Raw genomic sequence first — 25,150 nt, forward strand, 5'->3', positions numbered from 1 at the left:
TGTGTTCAGTCAGTATCCCTGTCTGTGGACGGTTGGATGCAGTGAGCTTAGCCCTTCCCACTCGCCATGCACTGCTCTCCACGGGCCAATCAGCAGCGAGAGTCTCATGCAGCCTCCCAATCATGGTCGAGTAGGCGGTGCCGGGTGGCCGCCTGGCCCCACCCACTCTTTCTGAGGAGGAATGTGATTGGTCGAAGGGATAACTCAGATAATTCTCACTGACTGGACGACTACAGGTGACCACTGTCTACTAGTGATTACTGCTACTGACTACTTGTTACGGCTACTAGTTAATGCTGGTGGCTACTAGTTAATGCTGGTGGCTACTAGTTAATACTGGTGGCTACAAGAACCTATGACTGACTATAACTTTTCGTGACTATTTAATGGCTACTTTTAACTACTGGAGGCCGTTAGGTTCTACTGGTGGCTCCCAGTAACTATCTGTGGCTATCTTGAACATACTGGTTACCACTGGTGGCTAACTTTAAAACCTGGTGGAGTACAGGAGGTTGTCACATGCTGATGGCCACTAATATCTATTGGTGGCTTCTAATTTCTGCTGCTACCAATAAGTATTAGCGGCTAATTGCACACACTGTAACTATTACATGCATGAATGTAAATGTATCTCATAATTTAATTTCAGCAGTTTAAAATGAGCTTGTCAGAAGTTGCTGAATTAAAAAAGCAACGGTCCTGATGCTCAGTCTTAAACACACTCTACACTGATGTTGTTGGTGTTATGGCGCCCCCTGGTGTTTATTAACCTGCAGCTGGTTGTGCTGCAGGAACAGTCAATATTCTGTCTTTATTTAAACATGTCTGTATCTGTAGAGTCCATCATCTGTGTTGTGTAAAGAGACTGATGTTTGATAGATATTTGATTGACAGGACCAGCTGACACTTAAAAAAAGACATTTCCTGTCATTTATGTCGGTTATTTCAGCTGCTGCATGTTGCTGGTTTGTTGTTGTTTCTCTACTTCAGATCGTTTCTGAAAATCAGAAATAAAATCATAAACAAAACAAAACAAAAAAAATGCATTTAATTAAAATCACACTTTCATGTTCTTGGGTCTGGTCCTGTGGAAATAATGAGCTACTCTTGTCTTTGTTGTCGTTTGTTGCTTGTTGCTGCATGAAGTTTACAGCATGACTGAGCCAGAGAGAGAGACTGTGATTCTGCTCTGTGTCAATAAAGGTTTAAAGGACAATTTGTTTGTTTTAATATTCATTTGCTGGATTTTATTTCCCAGTGTATGTTTAATACTGCATGGTTGTAAATGCTTCTGTACATGATGTTAATAAAGTTTGAAAAGAAGGGGAAAGATACATTATAAAACCAAAGTATAAAACTGAACTTTGTAGTTTGTTGAACTATTTTTAGATGTAATACAAAAAATATTTAATATATATCTTCTCTCTATTCTGGGAGACTTATATTTTGAAGTAGGTAATTTCTTATTCTGAAAGACTACCGGAAGCCAAAAGCAACAACAGAACCACATCAGAAGAAGAAGAAGAACACTACCGGAAGCCGGTGTGCAGCGGTTGAAAACAGTCCGGGTTTATGGCTGAATGAAGTGAGAGAGCACGGATATTTTCTGGATTAAACCTTCGTTTTACAGGTAGGAAATAATGAATATTTAAATTTCATATCGATATGGCTGTTTGTTTTCTGGTTGATGTCTGAAACAAGCGACTTCTCACCGGTTTTCACCCTGAAGCGGATGAATTTCGTGCTAACGAGGTAGCATCGATCTGGCTAACGAGTAGTAAGCATGTAAGGAAAGTGATGGTTTGTGTTTTTAATGTTCTGGTTCTTTCTCATCCAGTTTATTTTATCTCATGATAAAGTCAACACCTGTGAGTGGACATTTAATGTTAAATATTGAAAGTTTGATTCAGTTTTCTGACATTCTCTAAATTAGATGAATCGATAATGAGAATAATCCCCAGCTGAAGCTGAGTGACTGACTTCACTTTGAGGGACTGTGGATGAGAATATGTGAGAAATGAGATTTAGAGACACAGTTCCTTACGCTGTTAAAATAATGAATAATACCAGAGTAAACACGTGTGAACGACTGAACAACAACTTTTTCGACCACAACAAACAAACCTCAAATATTCAGTTTATAGTGAAACTGAAAAGCAGCAAATCTCTGAAATCTGAGCATCTTTGACTTTCATTTCAATATTTTTGTTTGAAAAATGACTGAAACGATGAATCAATAAGCAATTGATTGACAAATATGTTTAACAGCCTTTGTTCTGGAGACATCAGTTAATATCAGTTAATGTTAAATTGACCTGATTCTGTGTTTTCGGGTGTAAGCAGCTGCAGAATCAGCAGGAAGTCATGGCTCACATCACTATCAACCAGTACCTGCAGCAGGTAACCTCTGACCTTTCACCTTATTCACCTGACTGTTGTAGAGTAACAGGTGGAGTCAGTGCGCTCATTCTTCCTTGGTGGTTCTTCTGCAGGTTTACGAGGCCATCGACAACCACGAGGGTTCGTTCTGCGCTGAGCTGCTCTCCTTCAAACACCCTCATGTCGCCAACCCACGGCTCCAGGTGAGGCTCCTCCCACTCACGTACATGCACCCAGTGTTGCTAGGATATGGTCTCACCTGTGTGTGTATGTGTGTGTGTTTCAGCTTGCCAGTCCAGAAGACAAGTGTCAGCAGGTTCTGGAGCCGCCGTACGATGAGATGGTCGCAGCTCACCTCAGGTAGGACGGACAGGAAGCTCATCAGTGCAGCAGCAAGGAGCTCTGGAAGCTCCCAGCTGCTTTAATATGACGTTTACTGGCTGTACCATTACATTAAGTTGAAGTGTGTGTGTGTGTGTGTGTGTGTGTGTGTGTGTTACAGGTGTACCTATGCAGTGGCCAATCATGACTTTGTTGAAGCCTACAAGTTCCAGACGCTCGTTGTTCAATATCCTTCATGATACACATACACACACACACACACACACACACACACACACACATACACACACACACACACAAACACACACTAGAAAACACACATGATATCATCTTTGTCCATCAACCAATCAGCAGCCAATAATTGATCAGTCCTTCTCCTTGACCTGTCACATCCTTCCTGAGGGCCTTCCAGTCCCACAAAGAGGAGAACTGGTGAGTCCAGACGCAAAGAGTCAAACATAACAAGATAAAACTGAAGCTGAGACGAACACGGCGACAGTGAATGCAGCATTATTAATCACAGTTGGTTTGTGCTTTCAGGGCTCTGTCGGTGATGTTCGCTGTCACTCTGGATCTCAGGATATTCGCCAACAATGTAAGAAACTTTCTGTCTGACTTTTCAGCAAACAGGGAAAAATATAATCTATACTGGAGTGTGTGTGTGTGTGTGTGTGTGTGTGTGTGTGTGTGTGTGTGTGTGTGTGTGTGTGCGTGTGCGTGTGTGTTCAGGCGGAGCAGCAGCTGCAGAAAAAGGGTAAAGGTCAACCTAGTGAGATGTTGGAGAAAGCAGCAGAGCAGCTGATGAGCTGCTTCAGAGTGTGTGCCAGCGACAAGTCAGTACAACACACACACACACACACACACACACACACTGTGTACATCTATACAGACACAGCTTTAGGCGGAGGATCATGTGTTCTACATGGAGCAGTGAAACAGTTTTCATTGGTGCAGTCGTGCCGGGATCGAGGACTCGAAGAAGTGGGGGATGATGTTTCTGAGCAACCAGCTCTTCAAGATCTACTTCAAGGTCTGAGCTCACTGTGGACCCGTCCATCATTAGTGGTTGAACTCTGAAGTTCACTTGTAGGGCAACTTTGACTGTACTGATCCTTGATTGGTTATTGTTTGTGTGCTGCAGATCAATAAGCTGCACCTGTGTAAGCCTCTGATCAGAGCCATCGACAGCTCCAACCTGAAGAACGACTACAGCCCAGCTCAGAAAGTCACCTACAAATACTACGTGGGCCGCAAAGCCATGTTCGACAGCGACTTCAAACCAGGTCAGACTACACTCCAGTAACACTGTAGTAACACTGTAGTACTACTGCAGTACTACTGCAGTACTGTTACTGCATTGAAGTGTGGTTTTGTGTCTGTAGCGGAGGAGTTCCTGTCGTACGCCTTCGACCACTGTCATCGCTCCAGTCAGAAGAACAAGAGGATGATTCTCATCTACCTGCTGCCGGTCAAGATGCTGCTGGTTAGAGACTCACCTGTTCACACCTGAGTTCACACACAGTTTACACCAGTTTACGTCTGTGTTATATCTGGTACAATGAGTTGACACCGGTTCAGGTCCCAGTACTCCCAGTATGACGGCAGGTTGTTTCCGGTGTTCCAGGGTCACATGCCGACTCATCAGCTGCTGAGGAAATACGACCTGATGCAGTTCGCCGACGTCACCAAAGCTGTGAGGTGAGCAGAGGTTCTTGAAGTAGTAACACAGGAAGTGACATCACGCAGTCAGGTGACCTGTTTCTGTGTTTGTCAGTGAGGGGAACCTGCTGCTACTGAACGAAGCTCTGTCCAAACACGAGACCTTCTTCATCCGCTGCGGGATCTTCCTCATCCTGGAGAAGCTGAAGATCATCACCTACAGGAACCTCTTCAAGAAAGTGTGAGTGAGGCTGAGCCGCCGCCGCTCGACCGCTTCCCTTCTTTATTCATTATATATAATTATTATTTGTTTACGTCATGTTCTTTGGCCCCGTGTTTTAGACATCACATATTCTGCCCTCATGGTAAAGACATTGTGTTGTGACCTGAAGGATTTGATGCCCAGTTTTGGCCCCTATGTTTCTGACACCAGTTTGAGCGCCATGTTTTTGGCCCTGGGTCTGTTCCTGAAGGACCGACCCCTGTCTCTGACCCCTGACCTCCAGCTGACCTCTGTGTGCAGGTACCTGCTGCTGAGGACACACCAGCTGCCTCTGGACGCCTTCCTGGTCTCTCTGAGGATGATGCAGGTGGAGGACGTCGACATCGACGAGGTGCAGTGTATCCTGGCCAACCTCATCTACATGGTGAGCACACACACACACACACACACACACACACACAGACACACACACCTGATGTGGAGTCAGAGACAGGAAGCAGTCGTGTTTAAACCTGTTTATTCTGTTTCCTGTCAGGGTCACATCAAAGGTTACATCTCCCATCAGCACCAGAAGCTCGTTGTCAGTAAACAGAATCCATTCCCTCCTCTCTCCTCAGTCTCCTAAACTACGTTACCCACAATCCTCCCTGGCTGTGCCGCTCCACAGCCCCCCCTCCCCGGAAACTTTTCCCATTCAATTCACTCTTTTTTTATTTTGTACTGTAAAAAATGTCGAATAAAACAGATGCTGGTTTGTACAGTTGTGTATCTGATGGATTATTGAACCATTGATCAGTTATTGATTTATCAGGTTCAGTCGTTCCCTGGAGCCTTCGGACCGTTTCACCTGCAGCGCCACACGCTGAGTTTTTAATGCATTTATTCAGCAGCTTCATTTACATTTACACACTTCACACACAGGAAATGACTCGACTTTAGCAAAAGCTTCATCGTTTTATTTCTTGACATTTTAAATAAATGCAGGATGTCGGCGCAGGAACCAAGAACCAGGACTGAAATCAAACTCGTTAAATCTCAGAGCGTCTGACGAGCAGACAGGAAATCGTTCATAAAAGTGAAGAAAGTTAAAGGTCTACTAAGAGTTTAAAAGGTGGCGGCGGACGGCCGGTCGTTAGCGAGTCTCAGGATACTGGTTGACTTGGGGGGTCATGTGATCCTCGGCCACCTCCAGTCTCGGTCTGATCCAGCTCAAGTAGCGGGAAAGTTTGGTGAACACGTAGCTGCCGTCGTCGCAGCCTGCGGATGATGACATCAGCAACCCGGTCAGATACGCCGTGCCCTGCTCCACTGTGGCAACGGGCGCCCCCAGCAACAGATCGCCACATCCCCTGCTGCCGACCTCTGACCTCAAGCCGCTGACAGATACTGAGGGCTTCTGGTTTGAGCTGTGGCTGTTTTCATTTTCTTGGTTGGGCGTCCGCCGGGCGCCGCTCTGACCGCTCTGGTCACTGTGGGTTTGATTCCGGCCGCTGTGTCCACTCCGCCTCCTCCGCGCCACACCGCTGGGTCTCTCCTGGGCTCCATTTTGATTCCCTACAGGTCTGTTGTGCGTCCTCATGCAGAACATTTTGTTGCTGAGCGGATGCGAGACGTTCATCTGGCTGCGACACTCGTCCAGCGTCATGTAGACCAGGTCCTGGTTCCGTCCGCTCCTCCGTCTCCCCGTGATGCCCGTCCTCCCAGAATGCATCAGGATGTTTTCGCTGAAGTCCTTGTTGGGCAGGCAGAGGTGGATGAGGGTGGGGCTGAAGGTCAAGGGGCGGGACAGCCCGAGGAGCGCGAGGTTGTCGTGGTGGTGATCTGAACGGAAACGATCGTGGACATACAGAGCCCGCACACGGACCGCCACCTTGTCGTTGCCTAGGAGACAAGAGAGAAGACGTCAAAATAATATCCTTCAGTGGGCTTTTATTGTGAAAAGAGATTTCCAATGTCACAATAAAAGTCCACAGTGAATATCGCATCAAATTTCATAATTTAAGAAAAAAACCCAACAGATAGAAAGTCGAGACGAGTGTCATTCAAACGCAGTGTGCGGCCAAAAGTATGTGGACAGTTAGTGACATGTCTTGAGTTGTTCCTTCATGTGACTTCTCCACATTAGGCACATTTATTGTCCACATACTTTTGGCCGTGGATTGTGTTCATAGTATCTGGTGAATGAAGGTCCGTACCAGCGACCACATACAAGTTGGAGGGCTGGAGGTCGGACCCTGAGTCCAGGAAGAGGCAGCGAGCGGCGGTCAGGACAGAGCGTCGACCCAGCACCACGCCAGCACATATCTCCACCCCCCTACTGTTCAGCAGGGACACCTGGAGAGGGAAAACAAACACGCATCAGGAGCTTCAATGTTAAGGTACACACACACACACACACACACACACACACACTCACCTGTTTGTGACCAATGCTTCAGGTTTTACAGTCTAACTGAAACACCTGCTGTTAGTCACTGTGATTGGATGATAGCTATTCTGGGTGAGCTTTGATTGGCTGAGAGGGTCTTACCTGCCAGGGACAGTGTCCATGGCGACACATTGACGTAGTTGTGTTGAACTTGGCAGGAAGTCTTCCACAGGGAAAGTCCACTGAGGACACAAAGACCAGTTTGTACTGGTTTGGTAAATGGTAATTTTGGTGTTTTTGAAGGTGTGTGTGTGTGTGTGTGTGTGTGTGTGTGTGTGTGTGTGTGTGTGGGGGTCACACCTTCAGGCAGACAGCTCCGTTTGTCGGCCTGTAGTTTGAATCCCGGCATGCAGGAGCAGGTGAAGGAGTAGTGGGAGGCGGTGCACAGCTGGTGACAAGCTGTCGGACCGTCGGTCGGACACTCTGCGATTTCTGCAACAGTGACATCACACTTAAAGCGACGCGCCGACAGTTCTGAACGTTTCGGACATGTGCCATAAACAAATGTGTTGCCATGGATATGACAAATTAAAAAATCTATTAATGACTCATCTCCAAAAAGCACATCAGAGGACTCAGTACACCATGACTCTTAGAGGTAAGCCCCTGAACGCACCACGAGCACCACGCCCCTCCATGTGGGCGGGGCTAGCGTCGCTGTGGGTGTGGACCAACCTGGTGGCACAAAGGACGGTCGTACTACTCGTTTCTTCACACTCAGTTCACACGCTGGTCCGAAGTGGGGGGGGGGGCAGGAGCACAGGAACCCCCCCACTTTGTCAGTGCAGTTCCCTCCATTGAGGCAGGGGTTGGACTCGCACTGGTCCCCGTCTGATGGACACCAGGAAATAAACAATTACATCAAATAAAATACATAATTCATATTTTTTATATAATGACAATTAATTATAATGATTTTATTATTCAATTATTTAATTATTATGTTAGAACTTAATAATGCTGTTGTGATTATGATGAGTCATAATTTACAAAATCAGGATAAACTAAGTCATGATTACTATTTCTACTTATTGTATTTATTGCACATTAAACTATAATTGTGACATGTAAAACAGTATTATTCTTATATATAATGTATAAAATTAAATAAATAAATAAATAAATATTTCTAATAATAATAATAATATGAAAAAAGAAATGAAAAATAATGAAAATAAAACAGCTATAAAAAAGACACATTTATACATTTTTATTATATTTGTTTATTATTAAACTGCTTTTTTTGGTGTTTGGACAATTTTAAATATATTTTTGCTGTTTTTGTGATTTAATCTGATTAATAAAAGACATTGACACTGAAGAAAACTCACCGTAGTAAACGGTCCAGAAGGCCGTCTGTGGAAACAAACACAAGTTACAACCAGAACCAGAACCAAATTTTCATCTTCATGATAAGATCATAATTAGTGAGTGACCGTCTTCTCGTAGTCTTCGAAGCATTCCCGCGCCTCCTCGAAGCTGCACAGCTCCTCGTAACACTCCCTCTCCAGGTTCCCCGGCAGGATCTCCTCCACCAAGAACATGTTGGCCCGTTTGGACCTGAGGAACACGGCGTGGGCCTGCGGAGCCTGGCGAAACACTGACCACACCACCACGGTAAGCTGGGACCGGAGCACAGCTCAACACACTGTATTTACATGAAACACCACAGATCCCCACAGTGCACTCCCACTGCTCCAGTACTGTGATGATGATGATGATGATGATGATGATGATGATGATGATGATGATGATGACGGGTCATAAGTCAAAATATTCAACTGTCTCATCATTTGATTTAATTACAGTTTTATTACGGCATCTAATCCTGTTTATTATCACAACTATAGTTTGATATTTCATGTCATATTCATCATTTACTGTTTTCATTTTCATTCAATAAATAATTATGATTCAGTAAATTGTAACTATGACAAACTGAGTTACGCTTATATGATAATTACTAACCCTAATTAAACTGAGTCATCCTTATTGCAATGTACTTCTAACTTTAACATAATAATTCATAATTCTGACACATTTGTCTATAAGTTGTAATTATAACATCCTGGGTCATAATTATGATTTAGAAAGTCATACTTATAATAAATCATAATAGATTAGTTTATTATTGCACACGCCATAATGATTCCTTTGATGATTGATGATAATGAAATAAACACATCTATAAAATATCTACATATAATGAACAAATATGATATAATGATTAATAATTATGAAATATGATCTATAAAATACTTACAATATAAATTGTCCATATCCACATAATTTTTACTTTAATAATAAATAAATAAAACAAGTCATAATTCACACAGGAGGTTGTGATTATGTTATAATGTGTAATGATAGTGAAACGCTATGTTTGTATTATTTATGTTATTTGACATATTTGATTATATTTATACAGAAAGTAATAATCACTTAATGAGCTGTTCTCCACACTGACTCTGACCTTCTGTAATTATGACTCATTAAGTGATTTACTGAGTCACGATTCAAACACTCATTATATAAAACTGATTCATATATTTGACATATGAAGTCATAAGTTATTGATTAGAAAATGATTGTTTCTGATTCATGAATCAAATGAGGAAACGTGACAAACTAGATGATACTGAGAATGTAATGAAACCTTTTGGTGTTTCAGTCGGATTGAGTGAAGCAGGTTAAACAGAACTGAAAGACGGTCGACCGCACTGACTATAAACCTGCTGTCACTAACGGCAAACACAGCAGGGGTCAGAGGTCAGAGGTCAGAGGTCTTACCTTCTCCTTGGCTGAAGACCTGAAGGAAACAGGCAAGGAGGTGAAGAGACAGAACAGACGCTCGACAACAAGCCGACATGATGCTGACCGCCATGACACTGACTCAACTGCAAACACACACCCGCACAAACACACACACGCATACACACCGATGAGTCACAACCGATTCCTTATACAAGATCAATCATTTTAGAAATTAAATATGATAAAAAAATATAACAAAAGAACCACATTTGTTTTTCTACATACATGTGTGTTTTCCATATTCTGATTAGAACAGAAAAATGGGGAAAAGGATTTCCGACGGAAATGTGATGGAATATAAAACTGATTGCAGGCTCACTTCAGCTGCAGTTACACACATTTTTTAAATCTTTTGTCTTTTTACAGGAGTCAGACTTTCAGTTGTGTTTCCATGAAGAGTTAAACTTTAAAAAACAGTGTGTTCCTGCAGTGGACTCTGTTCTCTCTCTCCAGGCCTCAACCCGCACAAAACAAGCAGCAGCTTCGACCTCTGAAACTTCAACAAGCAGTTCATTTGTTTGTTGGAGGTAAACAAGGGGAGGATTTCGTCACTGGGATTAATCATTTAAAATGACACTGGGATATTTCATGATCAGGAAATAATCAGAACATGAAGAAAAAGAAATATGGACACGGTGCTGGTGGAGTTAGGAGATGAAATCATTCTTAAAGATGATGTTCCCGAGCAGTAATCGAGTTTCTGACACACTTATCAATACTAAAAATACCAATATTACAATTTGACAATTGAATCATAAGTCAAGGTCCACTTACTAGTTTCTTATGATGCTTTCAAACCATTTCTCACAATCTGGAGTTGATGGAGCCTCCTTCAGTCAAACTGCTATTTCCAGTTTGGCTGTAAATGACTATGATAATGAATATGATAACTATATTCATGAAACTATAGTTTTCTCAATTGATCGATTGTTTTCTCTGAAATATATCAGAAAACATTGAAATGTGCCTGTTAAAGTCCCGTCAGTATTTTAGTTTAATTCAAATAAAAACTCCAGGCATCAGATTATTCTTGTGATGTTTCTTTATTTGCTTCAAATTCAGCTCAAAAGCTCATTTCTGGCAGCAACTGATACAAAAATACATGAACACAGACATTGATTTAACACAAATCTTTAAAGTGTTTTTTATTTTCAGTTCCTCCTGCTCCAAGTCGCACACAGACCCGTTTTTAATAATACTAATCAGCAAAGTGTTTTTCATTATTCTTCATCAGCTGTACTCAAACTCGACTCCAGATGAGTGATCGTCTACTCAGTGTCAGTTGTTGTGTTTACAGACGGGACAAAACAATCATTTATTGCAGCTTTAACAAGAAATGTAAAGGGCCGGGAACAGAACCCAGAGGAACTCCCCAGCTCAGTACTGATGATTCTGAGTCTGCTGGATGTGGAAGTCGGAGTAACATGATAATATGTTCAAATTTATAACATTTTGTTCGGCTGCCCCCAAGTCGTTAAAAAACAATTAATACAACTTAAATACAACAGGGTTAATGTTAAATTATCAAATGTTTTCTGAGTTTCTTTGGCTGAACTGTGACTGTTTCCAGTCTCAAAGGTAAAATAGATGAATACATGAGAGGTACAAAGTGTGGCTGATCTCAGCAAGGAGATCCAGAGATCGCCGTCTTACAGATACAGCCTCTTGATGGGGCCGTGGTGCCTCTTCGCCCTGCTGCCGTGGTTTTTGGGCATCAGCCTTGCTAAGCCCTCCCGGATCCAGGGGATGAACTTGGACACCTGGGTGTAGATGCCGTATTTGCCTTTACGTGCGCAACCTTCGCCCCAGCTCACAATGCCAGTGACAAAATAGGTGTTACTGTAGCGGGTGACGTGCGGCCCGCCGCTATCGCCTTGGCAAGCGTCCTTGGCTTCTAGTTTGTATCCTGCGCAGAACATGCGGGCGGAAATGCGCAGTCGGGTGGATTCGATGCAGGTGTGCCGATCCACGTAGGGAACTGTGAGGCGTTGTAAGATGGGGGACGCCTGCCGACCCTCACCGAGACGGCCAAAACCACTGACCAGGCCGTCTTGCTGTCGCATCAGGACCTGCAAGAGGAGTTCAGACATGGAACGAGTTAATAAGTGTTAATTAATCATCAACTACCTGTCCCCCTGTTTCTAGTCTATGCTAAGTTACGCTAACCGGCTGCTAGCTGTAGCTTCCTATTGAACAGACTTGAGTGGGATCAAAGAGTGTTTCTCAAAGTTAGTTTACAGTAAACGTGTTTAAATTGGTTTTAAAGTTTCACCTTTTCAGCAAACTCTGGCTGAGGTAAGCAGGCTGGCAGGATGAACCTGGAGAACTTGATGGGGCGGGTTAATTTGATGAGAGCGATGTCGTTGTGGTAGGTGTCCGGTCTGTAGTTTTTGTGCGCGACAATAGTTTCCACAAAGTGGGTCGCTTCATTCTCGTGATCAACCAACGTGTCGAACTCACCTGAACAGAAATTATAAATATTTTACCAACATTTGAAGTGTGATACATGATTTTTTTTTTTTGTTTAAAACACACCGACTATATACACCGCTGATGGTGGTAATTGGTCAGTCACACGTACCGAGCTTGATGTACATGTAGCGTGATTGGTTCAAGCAGTGGGCGGCGGTCAGGATGATGTATTCGTTGAGGATGGTTCCTCCGCAGAACCCAGTGTCGTCTTCGTTCAGGAGGAGAGCCTACGAAGACCAGATGGGAGCAGAAAACAGTTTGTGATGGACTCCCAGGTGTCCACGTATAAACAATAATAGACAATGTAGTGTTTGTAATGTCTGTACCTGCCATGGACAATCTCCTGGTGGACAGTCCTGTCCGTTGACGATGCGGGTGTTTCCTGCCATTACAGAGGGGATCGTCTCCTCGAAAATGGTGTATTTAGGGACAAATTTCTCTTCGATGTCGCTGCTGTTGGTGTTGGTCTCGAGGTCTGTCATGTTCAAACCAGTCGTGTTCACCCCTGTTGTGTTCTGTCGCTCGTACCTGAAAACAGTCCGGGTGGGTGAGGAGTGGATGGCACCACACTTGTAGGTCTCTGCAAGAGTTGATGTGAGGTTCAGATGTCAGGGTCTGTACACTGAAGACTGATAATTGAAAGAACCATCTTGGCTGTTTTTGGGGACCAGTCAAAGACCATGGAGATCTGAGACTCTTACGGTTGGACTTGCAGGATTTATCATCTGATCCCAGGAAATATCCGTCAGCACAGGAGCACTGAACCTTTCCGTAGACCACTTTGCAGAAATGATCACAGCCGCCATTTTTGGTCTCACAGAGCTCAGGAATAACTGCGAAGACATAGAGAACACTGCCAAAACCAGGGGACAACTCTGTCTCCAGACAAGAATATCAATACTGGACACTTGTGGAAAACCCTGGAATATACTGAATGATATTTTTGGTCTCTACAGTACTTGGCATGGCAGGTCCAGCACAGTAAGGGAAGGGAAAGATTGTGCTAATGGTTAATCAAAGGCAAACATCAGTGGCAGGAGCTTGCTTTTTACATCATGACATTTAGAACATAGTAGTTCCTGCGTTGGCATTGGATGTAAATTGAGAGAAATCATCTAATAAGGAAGTACTTCCTGGGAAAACCAGGCTGGGCAACAGCACCTGAACACCTCTCCATGACGTCTGGATGAAGTCACAGAAACCAACGTTTTGAACACTGGAAGCAGGAGACCTTACGCTCAACTCACAGGATTGTTCCATTACCCAGAAGAATCTCATGCCTCTGTGTTGAGTGACATTGCTGGATCTGAACTGTCCAAAGCGACTGTTTCTTTACCAATCTCACAGTTGATGCCCTGGTACCCGGTCTGACAGTAGCAGGTGTAGCCGCCGATCCCGTCTTTGCAATGTCCTCTATGAACACAGGGCATCGACTCGCACGCGTCGCCATCTGCAGGACAAACAAAGGAGGTTCAATCGGCAGAAAATCTCACATGCACAAACTCTGACATCTAGTGGTGAAAAGTGTTACAGCACTCTCCAGTTTGGCCGCTGTTACAGCGCCTCTTTTAAATTGGCTCATCTGTTCGTAGAAAAACTCGTAGAACAACTTACCGTAGTATATGTTCCAGAATTCAGTCTGAGAAAGAAAAGAGAGCGAGAATGAAATCGAGGAGAACAACTTAAAACCTGATGAGTCTCAGTAAAGGAAGGTTAACGGGCTAATGTTTGTCCTTTGTGGAGTTCAGGTGCAGATCTGAAACCTAAACCAAAAGATTTTACTTTTTTACGATTACGATTTTGTTTGCTGCCAAGTTAGCCATCAGTAAATAACATACACTGAGAAATAGCTGCAATGCTAACTGTTCCTCAAACCACAATCTGTTGTTTTTACATTTCTATTTCTATTTCTTTTCATCTGGTAAAGAAGGCGACAGATGAGGTTCCAGTTCTCTGTATCTGTCTGTCTCTAACACTTGTAATGATGGGTGTGTTTGTTGTGTCGTTGCAGGTTAATACAGTTTTCTCGGTGTCTTCGAAGATCTCTCGCGCCTCCTCCTGGTCGCAGCGCTCCTCCACACACTCCCTTTCCATGTTGCCTTGTTTAACCTCCTCTAAGAAGCTGTTGGCTCGTCTCCGCCGGGTCAGAACCTGATTGGCCGCCTTGTTCTCCAAGAAAACTGGAGGCAGAGCAGAAGAATAAAGTCAGATGAATGTTTCAGCAGTCAGCTCAGCATACCCCAACCCTACTGCACTTGAGTTGCATTGTGGGTATTGTAGGCAGCAGGTTTTGTGTGGAATAAAAAAGACAATATCTCTATTTAAATGTTATATTAATATTTACAAGACTTTAGGAAGCTGTAGCTTTTTCTTGCCTCTGAAAATGTGGACGGATGATTTTAGAGAAACTGCAGAACCATCTGTGGAGCTGCGATAATTAATCAATTAATGGATTTTTTACATTATATCCGACTAAGTGCGAAAAAAATATTCTTATTGACAGTGAAAATAACGGTTATTTGCAGCATTTTAACAACAGAAAGAAAAGACCAATCAGAGCCCAGCAAGTGGTTTGTTTGTCCAATCAGATGCAAGAAAGCTTAAACACAAGTGGGTGAAGGGAGAAACAACGTCATCATGTCGCGTGTCTCCATTAGCAGGACGGCTGTCATGTTGACATCACACACAACATACTAAACACACAAAATGGGTCGGGGTCAGGGGTCAAGTGTCACCTGCCGGCCACTAATCAACCCCCCCACCCCCCAACACACTGACTCAGCTCCTCTTCACCCTGCTTTAACTCCGTGTTCTTGTCACTGGTTGTCTATAAAGGTTGAGTCTGGATCATGGCGGACGTACCGTGAGCGGCGGTCATGTGGAGCAGCAGGAGCGCGAGGGACAGTCGGTGAAACATGGCCCCGGGTGGTGGTGATGGTGAGTTCGGCTGGAGAGACCTCAGTGTGCTGAGTGGAAGTAATGGAGTCTGAATGTGGAGAGAGGGAGAGAGAGAGGACGGGCGGTAGAGAGGGCATTGACCTGTAAGGAGGGAGGGAGAGAGAGAGGAGGGGGAGGAAGGGGTGTCGACATGTTTATACTGCACCCATCAGAGTGGGCGGGGTTTATCCACAACACTGACTTTCACTGATAAAAAGCTGCAACACTGTATCCATGAAGTCAACTACAAGTCCCAGGGTGCACTGCTGGAAGAAACACCCAATCATAGCTTCAAGAAATGACGTCACAAGGGCTGGACTGCCAGCCGGGCCCCCAGAGGCCCCGGGTTCATCCGGCCCTGGTGCTAACGCCTTCATATTATTCACAAACATTTTCTTGATCATCGTCTTCATTGGCTAGATTCTCACTCAGGCTCCACCCACCTGGAGCCTTCTTCACGTCAACAAACAGAAACATCAGATCTCCATCTTCTTCTTCTCCTCCTTCTTCTTCTTCTTCTTCTGTGGTTTAATGGCAGCGAATGGAGACTGAGCTCCACCAGCTGTTTATGTCCATCAACCAGTCGACTCACAACTCAGACTGAAATACAGCAGATCTCACACACACTCTTCTTCATCATCATCATCATCATGGTGTACATGCTGGTACGAGGAAGGTGCAGGAATGTGTTGGCTGATTTCCTCTGGCAGAAGAAGGGAGGGGTGGGGGCTGGGGGGGGGTTTTACAGTAAATGGTGAGTCACAGTGTTCAGAGGACTGAGACGTCCACAGTCCAAACTGATCAATATTTACGCTGATCAGCTTCACACACACACACACACACACACACACCAGAAGCAGCGCTGAGGAGGAACCCCTGAGCTCATTTTAGTATCGGCTCCTTTTTCAGTGTCAAAGATGATTAACTAACATCTGATGAGTTTGTATTTTCAAAATAAAGTTTAAGGTCAAGTGTGTCTAAATTGATTAGTTTGATTGGTACCAGTCACGCACATAGATTCCATCTTTGCAAATAACTTTTGTTTTTGTTGAAATTTGTTTGTTTGTACAAATTCAGTTTGTAGATTATATTTCCTTTTTTAAAATTTAACTATTGAACGGAATTTTTTAAATATTTTTTTATATTATATTTCGAAGTCCTCACAACGTGTAGTCCCTGTTGAAGCTCTGGTTTTTCACAATAAGAGTCATGTGTGAAAATGTGGACATTCATCACAAATCACCACCAGGATCTGAATCAGTCACTTTAATTCAGCATCATTATATTATTATTATTATACATTATCAGCACATATTGATCTCTAAATGTTTTCAGCCAAAACAAAAACACAAGGAGACAAACTTTACCATCAGGATAAAATAAAGAATTTAACTGTTTAACTTTTACTGCTCTAGTTTCTGTCGTAGTCGGTTCCTAAAACTCATCTTTGATTAAATGAGTGTCTGTTCCAGCATGTCCAGAGACGGAGCGCTTCTCTCCACTGGCTCCTCATTGGCTGTCATCATGGTGGGCGGGTCTTTTGTGATGGTCTCCACCCAGTCCACAAAGTTGGCCATTTTGGTGTACACCCCATAATACCCGGGCTGTGAACAGCCCCGCCCCCAGCCGACCACGCCTGTCAGGAAGTGGGTGGAACCGTACAGCGTGACCAGTGGGCTACCGTCGTCTCCACGGCAACTCTCTTGGCGACCCTCCAGGTATCCCGCACACAGCATGTTGTCGGTGAAGTTGAACTGGGCTCTGTGGGAGCACTGGGAGTTCTGAATGATGGGGACAGACATTTTGCGGAGGATGGGGGACACCGGAGCACCGGGCGGGGCGGCGGAGGTCTCAGTGTTGCCCCCTGAGGTCCTCTTGCCCCAGCCGGACACGGTGTGGTAGCGGACCAGCAGCAGCTCGCGCTCTGAGAAGTCTGTGGTGGGCAGGCAGACGGGGATGATGTCACGGTTCAGGGTGACGGCTCGGCTCAACCACAGCAAGGCGACGTCACTGTCACCTGTTGCCGGGACGTAATTTCCGTGAGCAATCGCCATGGAAACAGGTATCTTCTGTTCTGTGCCTTCTTCTATGTCCAGGTTATGTTCCCCTGGAGACGGAAAAAACAACGTGAAACAACACCTCACAAACTTTAACTCACAATACAGGCTCCAATTAGTCACCTGCCACCACAGTGAGGTTTTTGGGGTTGTTGCCATGGATACAGTGGGCAGCAGTGATGACCCAGTCTGGACGGATCAGAACACCTCCACAGTGGCTCTTCCCGTTTAACTGAACCAGAACCTGATGACGCAATGACATGAAACAAAAAGTGACAATAATTAGAAGAAAGATTTCTTCCCCAGAGGATGAACAGTTTAGATTTAAATGGTTGTAATGAACACTGCAGCCTCCAGGGGGCGCTGCTGTTCAGTAGTGTTTGGTCCAGTGGTGTTTACCTGCCAGGGACATTGTCCTCTGGGACAGTGGTTGGCTCCCACCAGTCTGGTCTGACCCTCAACACTGTGGTTCAGGCCTGTTTCCTGTGGAGCCAGCTGACCACACGGATACTCCACTGTAACACAACAGATGATAAATGAGCTGATGTAAAGCTTTACACAGGAAGAACCAAGTAACATGTGTGCTACCACTTATTTTAGCAGCTCCTGTCTGCAGTGCATCACTGCTCTCTGGTTTGTAATCACGTTTATGGAAGTTTGAATATGTTTGACGTCTGTGTTCAGATTTATTATTGAGTGCGATTTCTGACACAAATAACGGCAGTTAAGCACTAAGGGTTTTAAAGAAGCCTGCGTTAATATTGTTTTTATCTTTCATCCTGTAACGTGCAGAAGCAAAGCACCGAGGAGTTCAGGAAACATCTGTAGACGCAGTTACGAGGTGTTTGTACCCTGAGCGACACACTGTCGTCCGTCCTCTGCCAGTTTGTATCCGTCAGCACAGGAACATCTGCGTCGTTCTCCCGAGCCGTCACAGAAGTGCTGACAGTGTCCGTTCTGGTACAGACACTTCAGGGAGTCTTCAAACACTGAGGAGAACAAAGGTCAGTTCATATTATTTAACATACATTTAGTTTGACAACTTCACAACAAACATCATTTAATGACTCAGTTTTGTATAATCGATTGATTGATGATGTTTTACCTGTCTGACAGTATCGTCCTTCAAACCCCTCGGAGCACTGACATTCATAGTTGGTCCCCACGTAGAGACATGTCCCGTTGTTATGACATGGGTTGACCAGACAGGGGTCACGACCTGCCACAACAGACCGTATAGTTAGTTAATTATAGTTTTAATAGTTTCTGAAATAAAATCTCATATAGAACAAAATAACTGACAGGGCCGAGGACACGGACCAGATCCAGGGTCACATGGTACAGAACACTCAGAAGAAAGAGGATCAATAAAACCTGATCACTGGGTTTCAAAAGCAAAGAAAGATGCTGATCAATCAATTTGTGACTCATCAGAATAAATCAATATATTAACCACAGGTGGACTGTTTAAGAAAAGTCATGTCGTCATTACTTTTACACTTTGAACTGATCAGTGATCAGTGAGAAACTTGTGTTAATCAGATGATGTGTGTGTGTTACTCACGCTCATACGTCAGCCAGAACTGCCTCTGCACAACAGAAATCAACTGTTTTATTCATGTATTCATCTTTCATTTTATCCTCAGTGATAATAATCACAGAAGCATTTTGTTGCTTTGATATTATTGGACCCACAATGTCTGTAAATTCACCTGTGAGTAAGTCGTGTCCAGTGAGGATGCTAACGAGAGGTTAATGTGTGACGAAGTCCATTAATTATCATAATCACACATGTTGTAGAGCATGACCTTCTTCATCCTGACATTGTTCATTGTTCATTGATAATCTGGGTCAATGGACTCGAATAGAAACTTCACATTCTCAAATTAATCTTTTTCAAAGTTGAAATAAACAAAACTCAGACAGAGAAACGATCTCCAGCTTCGCTGATCCAACAAAGTTATTTGCTCTAAAATAATAACATCAAAATTATGCCTGCTAATGCTAATGCTAATGCTAATGTTAACACACCTTTTGCAATCTGTGTCACGCTAACACACTTTCAAGAACAAAAGAGGCTTTTAATTTGTGTTATTCATACAGGACGTGAGCCACAAACATTAACTCTGTTTCACATAAACACTTCCCCTGTCAAGTAACAAGTGATGGCGTCAGTGTTCGACTGACTGACTGACTGACTGACTGACTGACTGACTGACTGACCGTCTTGCCCTCGTCTTCGAAGACTTCTCGCGCCTCCTCGTAGTCGCAGATCTCCTCAATGCACTCCCTCTCCAGGTTCCCTTGTTTTAACTCCTCCAGGAAGCCGCTGTTCGCTCTCCGCCATCTCTGCAGCACCGCGTTCGCCTCGCGCTTCTCCACGAACACTGGAAACAAGAAAGTGTGACAGACTCAGGAGCTCCATGCTCATCTCTTTATTCAGTTAGCTGTGATGTATGTAAGTTACAAACATGCTATAATACAGCCCATAATTCACAGTGTGGTTTTCTTGTAAGTGTTGGTTAAGTGTTGGTTAAGTGATGGTTAAGTGATGGTTAAGTCATGGTTAAGTCATGGTTAAGTGTTGGTTAAGTCATGGTTAAGTGTTGGTTAAGTGTTGGTTAAGTGTTGAGGATCAGACCTGCAGCAGCAGTGAAGCCCAGCAGCAGAGTCCAGATGGTGCAGCAGCTCCTCAGCAGCATGTTGGCTTGTTTCAAAGTGACCCAGCAAAACAAGATGGAGGAGGGTTTTTTTAGGGGAGGCGGAGCATCTGAAGTCCACGCCCACTAAGCCTCCGACCCTCAGAGCCAACACCAGAAAGACACGACTCGTTTCGAATCAGGTCAGTAAACAAACCTGAGGAGATCACTCACTGCTCCACTGTGGTTTCTACTGATAAGTGTTTAAATGTTTAAAGCAAATGGGTCAAATAACTGCAGGTTTATTATGGTTTAACCAGTAATTAACTCATTCTGATTGGCTGTTGATCTGCAAGTCATTCTGTTGTTTGGATAAAGACTCTTTAGCATCAGTTTGTCCTGTTTAAATCCTGTATTGTTTCTACTCTCAGTTGATAATCCATTAGTCTCCTGCAATTATAAATGTTAATAAATCATTAATTAAAGGTTCCAGTCTGTAGTTCTAAATGTGAATAATCAGCTAATAAACTGATTGTATTCCAGATGTTCTACAGCTGAGCTAAAAAGACAAAGTGTTGTGCTGGAGGTGGATTTCCCACAACCTGGCAACCTAAGAGTTGTTCTTATTAAAAACGGATTGGATCAATAAAGCATCAATTAGTGATTAATAAAGTTATTAATTACAGTTCATAAACCTTTAATAAATGGTTCCTCAGGGGGAGAAACTGTAAACACCTCTCTCTCTGCACTGTACAAACATACTGGAATGATGAAATCATACACACACAGGAATTTACCAGATTGCAAAACCTGCAAAAACAACCACGACACACACACACACACACACACACACACACACACACACACACACACACACACACACACACACACACACACATGTTCATGACCTGTGACTGAACTCACACAAATATGATAAAAACAGACTTTTTTTTAGGTGTGAAATATTTTGTTTTATTCCTACAAAACAGTGAAGTCAGATTATAAATTATTATCAGTGTAACTGACACTTTTATTCTTGTTAAACATAAAGACTGAAGCTCACTGGCTGGTGTACATCGTTAGATTATGCTGAAGTAAAGCTTTTTGATAAATTAATTAATCCTCAGTCGTTAAAACGTCAGATAATAATCAGAAGTGTAAACAGCTGGAGCAGATGTTTTCTTTTATTCAACAGTCTGAAACACAGAGGTCGCTGGTTTGTTCTGTCGTTCATGACAAACACATCTTAACGTTTGTGAAGCTGGAACAAGTTTTTTCCTGATAAATGACTAAACGATTATTCGATGATCAACGTTGTTATGGTGTCAGCTCTGGTCGCTCCACAGGGGCCCAACAACGAGGCCCCTGGGCAATTGATCCGGTCCACACCGGCCCTCAGGTGGTCAGGTTGTGAGTCAGAGCCTCTGTGAGGTTTTTCGGACGATCTGTCGACGCCGTTCGGTTATGAATCCACTCCAGGTAGTTGGACACCCGGGTGTAGATGCCGTAGTTGCCCGGTCGGGCGCAGCCCTTCCCCCAGCTGACGATGCCCAGCAGGAACGTGGTGTTCTTGTACTGCGTCACCAAGGGCCCGCCGCTGTCGCCTTTACACGAGTCCTGCCGGCCCTCGATGTACCCGGCACAGAACATGTTCTTGGTGAGCACCACGCCGCTCTCTGCCATGCACTGCTGCGTCCGGATCCGTGGCACCTTCAGGCGTCGCAGGAGGTGCGAGGTGGGTCCATTCTCGCCCCTCCTCCCCCAGCCGCTCACCGTGTGCAGATGGATGGCCCAGAGGTCGAGCTCAGCCAGGCGGCGAGTCGGCAGGCACACTGGGACGGCGTACTGTGTGTAGGTGATGGGCGACGCCAGGCGAAGGAGGGCGATGTCGTTGTCGGCGGTTTGCATCACGTAATTCTCGTGCATGATGATCTCAGACACATGGATGAACTGCTCCGTGCCCTCCTTCACACCTGTGTTGTGTTCACCTGACAGACAAAGAGCAGGGTCAAACCGGATTCACTCCCGCCTCCTGATGCCGTTAGCTTGCTGTGAGCAGAGGGATTCGTACCTGCGACCACCTTCAGGAACCGGATGTCTGTGTTCTCCATACAGTGAGACGCTGTGAGGATCCACGTGGGTTTATAAATCACTCCTCCACAGAAACCTTTGTCTTTGTACATCAGCAAAACCTCCAACAACAAACAGGAACAAAAACTAATCACAAACAATAAAAGTAAGTAAATACCCTTCATCAAAACAAAAGACTTTGAGTGGCTTTTCCACTAGAGTCTGGTTCAGGCACAGTTTCAAAGTTTAGAGTTCAGACAGACATTTCAGGACTGATACATCCTGACAACCAAAGAGTTAAAAAGAGCTGTGCTGAAACCACACACAGGATGTACAGTAGGGTCAACTGCAGTCTTATCTTTAGCGTACCTGCCAGGGACATTCACCTTTGGGACACTCTGTCCCTCCAACGATTCGAGCTCGAGAGTCCAGCTGGTGGGCTTTGTTTTTAGCCTGCAGGACAGGCACCATGCCACACGCTATCGACCCTGAACAAACAAATAAACAAACAAACAAACAAAAAGATATTTTTAACGTTGACTTTGTAACAAAGCAGCAGAATGTGACGCAGATTTGTCTGTTTTTGTGACTGTGGTGTCCCACAGGGATCACTGCTTGTTACACTGTTGTTTTGTTTCGCCACGTGGTCAGAGCTTTAACATACACAATATAAATGATCACTGCTATGCTGACGACACACTCGTCTATGTTCCTGTAGCAGCAAATGACTCGTCCCAGGTTTTCAAACCAAAGCTTTCTTTTTAGGGGTCAGTGTAGAGGGAAGAAGGAAAGGCATCCACCAATTCTGACAGAGATAAAATCTAATATTTCTCTTCAAATGAAGTTCTGTGATTACGTATGTTATTGGCTTTTTGTGTAGATTATTGATAATAATCATCTGCAAGCTTGTATTTGCATCTGTCGCGTGAATGAAGCAAACCCACCTATCGCTACGCAGCTCTGCCCGTCAGCATCCAGGAAGTAGCCGTCTGCACACGAGCAGTTAACTCTTTGTGCTTCCTTGTCTTCATCACAGAAATGGTCACAGCCTCCGTTCTCCAGCAGGCAGGTGTTGGGGACGGCCAGGAACTCTGAAAACAACATGTTTATGTTAAAACTGTTTGAATGTTTGACGTATTAATTACGGAACAGTGTCTGAGCTGGTAATAAATCATCCAAGTACAGCTGCGTGTCTTCGACAGCTCAAATTAGACATATGATCACAAACCATCTCAGAAAAATTAAAGTGTTTCTATAATTTTACTGAAGTACAAGTATTTTTACAATGCTGTACTTGCAGTACATTCTCCAACACTGTTTGGGATTTTAAAAAGCTGGAGGAGGACGTGTTTTCTTGGTCCATCAGATGGATTTTGGGCTCCAGACTGAGCCTCCTGAGCGGGTAATAAACTTCAGGAACACCATGTGTAATTTTTCTCACCAAGCTCACAGTTGAGTCCGCTGAACTGTGGCAGACAGAAGCAGGTGTAGGACGAACTCTGGGTGGAGCAGCTGCCACCGTTCAGACAGGGGCTGGACTTACAGCTGTCTGGGACTACAAGACAAACACACTGTGATTATTCAGTGTCACACAGTACAGCTGTTGTTGCTGATGTAGTTTTGCTGGTTATCCAGGTCCAAGTTGTGATAATGATGATTAAGGATACTATTGATGATTATTGTGAAATACAGCCAGGAAGTATTGACATAAATAATAATGATTAAAAAGTCAACTCAGTGAGTCCTGCAGAAAACTGTTTTACATAGCTGAGGCTCGTGCAGCAGTTCAGCACCAATCCAAGGGCCAGGATGTTCCTGCAGGACTGTGGTCGGTCAGGACTGGAGCTAGCCCAGATTAGCAGCTAGCAGGACTCTTGAACAGTGGGATTAAAGTGTGTGAGTTCTTACCGTTGTACGTCGTCCAGAACTCGTTCTGAGGAGACAAAAATACCACAGATCATTCACAGATCATTCACAGAAACATTCACTGGTTGTTCAGGAAAAGGGAAACAAAGGAAACATCAAATGCATTGTATTACATCTCCAGAATTATGTAATCTAATAATCATGGCAGTTTAATCAAGTTTAATCAAATTAAATGTAGTTAGATCCAATCTCATCAAGGTAACAGTATTTTACATTTTACATATAATCTCAGCTCTTCCAATAATCTTTCTTAAATCCCATCTGATCTAGTCAGAGTTTGTGTTTCTCAGGATTCGGACCGTGGTCTCGGTGTGTTCAAAGACCTCCCGGGCCTCCTCGTACGAACATTTCTCCTCCAGACACTCCCTCTTCAGATCTCCCATCTGCAGCTCTTCGAACCAGCCCGAGTTATACCTCCGAGTCCGGACCAGGACGCCATGAGCTCGATCTGGATCCAGAAAGACTACCAAACAGAGCGGGAGGAAAGAGGAACGACTGCGTATGAATTTTTTTCCTGGTTGGCACAAAATGTTTCACAGAGATTCACGGTCCCAGAAGATGAAGCTTAATCACATTCTCTCTAGTGCCAAAGTCAACATTTGTGTTTTCAAGTATAATCTCGTCACAACCGTTGGACAAACTGATGAAACAGACATTCATGCTCCCCTGAGGATGAACTGTAATCATTGATCCTTGTGCTGCTTTCATGTAATACGGTGGTTGACGTCATTTCCAACATTTTCTGACTCATTCACAACATTCACATAAATGTCCAAGTTGTTATTACATCCAAACACTCATTCATGGTCCCCAGAGGATCAATAACATTAAACAGTGATAACATCATCATCATCATCATCAGCTCAACATTCATTTTTATTTGGCTCGTGCCCAAAAACAAAAGTAATGACATTCCTCTCAGATGTTCTTCTGCTAAAATGCTACTAACCATTAGCTGCTAAACGTCAGTGTTGATATTGTGAACATGTTAGCATTCTGGTGTTAGCATAGCCTCACAGAGCAGCTAACATGGCGGAGGACTCTGGATGTTTTTATAATGTGGAGCTTTCCTCACCTGACGCCGGCTGGCAGCCGCAGAGGCTGAAGACCAGGGTGAAGAAGACTCTGAGCCACATCGCCTTCATCAGAGCCGAGTGCTGTGCTGCTTCTTTGTGGACGCAACGGTCCAAAGTCTGATCCACCC

General features: G+C 44.1%; 6 protein-coding genes across 9 annotated transcripts in view; 2 read left to right on the forward strand and 4 right to left on the reverse strand.

Moving 5' to 3' along the window:
* LOC111646896 (T-box transcription factor TBX19-like) overlaps positions 1–237 on the forward strand; it is a 7,683-nt gene extending 7,446 nt beyond the window's left edge. The window contains exon 8 of the mRNA XM_087171153.1: positions 10–237. Within this exon, the coding sequence (XP_087027279.1) occupies positions 10–175 (166 nt within the window). The 3' untranslated portion in view covers positions 176–237. The remainder of the gene's footprint in view (positions 1–9) is intronic.
* Positions 238–1,511: 1,274 nt separating this feature from the next.
* Positions 1,512–5,361, forward strand: pcid2 (PCI domain containing 2). Of its 4 annotated transcripts, none has more exons than XM_087171149.1 (16): positions 1,533–1,630; positions 1,730–1,785; positions 2,341–2,400; positions 2,493–2,582; positions 2,666–2,739; positions 2,882–2,947; positions 3,112–3,153; positions 3,262–3,316; positions 3,451–3,554; positions 3,676–3,751; positions 3,863–4,004; positions 4,104–4,204; positions 4,346–4,419; positions 4,496–4,621; positions 4,904–5,027; positions 5,139–5,361. In XM_087171149.1, the coding sequence occupies exons 3-16, from the start codon at positions 2,365–2,367 to the stop codon at positions 5,226–5,228; spliced, it is 1,200 nt and encodes a 399-aa protein (XP_087027275.1). In that variant the 5' UTR covers positions 1,533–1,630; positions 1,730–1,785; positions 2,341–2,364; the 3' UTR covers positions 5,229–5,361. The 4 variants fall into 4 exon arrangements, with proteins under 4 accessions (XP_087027273.1, XP_023252165.1, XP_087027275.1 ...); XM_087171148.1 differs by having other exon boundaries at positions 2,344–2,400; XM_087171147.1 differs by lacking the exon at positions 1,730–1,785 and having other exon boundaries at positions 1,512–1,630.
* On the reverse strand, positions 5,104–10,262 carry prozb (protein Z, vitamin K-dependent plasma glycoprotein b). Its single transcript, XM_023396396.2, has 9 exons — positions 10,071–10,262; positions 9,822–9,928; positions 8,468–8,631; positions 8,363–8,387; positions 7,707–7,862; positions 7,332–7,463; positions 7,134–7,213; positions 6,799–6,937; positions 5,104–6,484 (listed from the first exon to the last, which is right to left on the reverse strand). Exons 2-9 carry the CDS (start codon positions 9,913–9,915, stop codon positions 5,736–5,738), a joined length of 1,539 nt encoding a protein of 512 aa, XP_023252164.1. The 5' UTR covers positions 9,916–9,928; positions 10,071–10,262; the 3' UTR covers positions 5,104–5,735.
* Positions 10,263–10,869: 607 nt separating this feature from the next.
* f10 (coagulation factor X) lies at positions 10,870–15,351 on the reverse strand. Its single transcript, XM_023396392.2, has 9 exons — positions 15,180–15,351; positions 14,337–14,497; positions 13,932–13,956; positions 13,654–13,767; positions 13,019–13,150; positions 12,644–12,897; positions 12,427–12,544; positions 12,118–12,305; positions 10,870–11,914 (listed from the first exon to the last, which is right to left on the reverse strand). Exons 1-9 carry the CDS (start codon positions 15,232–15,234, stop codon positions 11,495–11,497), a joined length of 1,467 nt encoding a protein of 488 aa, XP_023252160.1. The 5' UTR covers positions 15,235–15,351; the 3' UTR covers positions 10,870–11,494.
* A 1,154-nt stretch (positions 15,352–16,505) lies between these two features.
* Positions 16,506–20,111, reverse strand: f7i (coagulation factor VIIi). The gene is made up of 8 exons (XM_023396393.2): positions 19,953–20,111; positions 19,535–19,698; positions 18,876–18,900; positions 18,417–18,530; positions 18,163–18,300; positions 17,711–17,826; positions 17,435–17,555; positions 16,506–17,361 (listed from the first exon to the last, which is right to left on the reverse strand). Exons 1-8 carry the CDS (start codon positions 20,011–20,013, stop codon positions 16,706–16,708), a joined length of 1,395 nt encoding a protein of 464 aa, XP_023252161.1. The 5' UTR covers positions 20,014–20,111; the 3' UTR covers positions 16,506–16,705.
* Positions 20,112–20,895: 784 nt separating this feature from the next.
* f7 (coagulation factor VII) lies at positions 20,896–25,144 on the reverse strand. Its single transcript, XM_023396394.2, has 8 exons — positions 25,022–25,144; positions 24,246–24,409; positions 23,929–23,953; positions 23,462–23,575; positions 22,965–23,111; positions 22,390–22,508; positions 22,022–22,142; positions 20,896–21,938 (listed from the first exon to the last, which is right to left on the reverse strand). Exons 1-8 carry the CDS (start codon positions 25,089–25,091, stop codon positions 21,346–21,348), a joined length of 1,353 nt encoding a protein of 450 aa, XP_023252162.1. The 5' UTR covers positions 25,092–25,144; the 3' UTR covers positions 20,896–21,345.
* Positions 25,145–25,150: the final 6 nt, after the last annotated feature.

The sequence above is a fragment of the Seriola lalandi genome, unplaced genomic scaffold (assembly GCF_002814215.2).
Source record: "Seriola lalandi dorsalis isolate HSWRI2012SDOR001 ecotype SW California unplaced genomic scaffold, Sedor1 jcf7180002054977, whole genome shotgun sequence".
Lineage (NCBI taxonomy): Eukaryota > Metazoa > Chordata > Actinopteri > Carangiformes > Carangidae > Seriola > Seriola lalandi.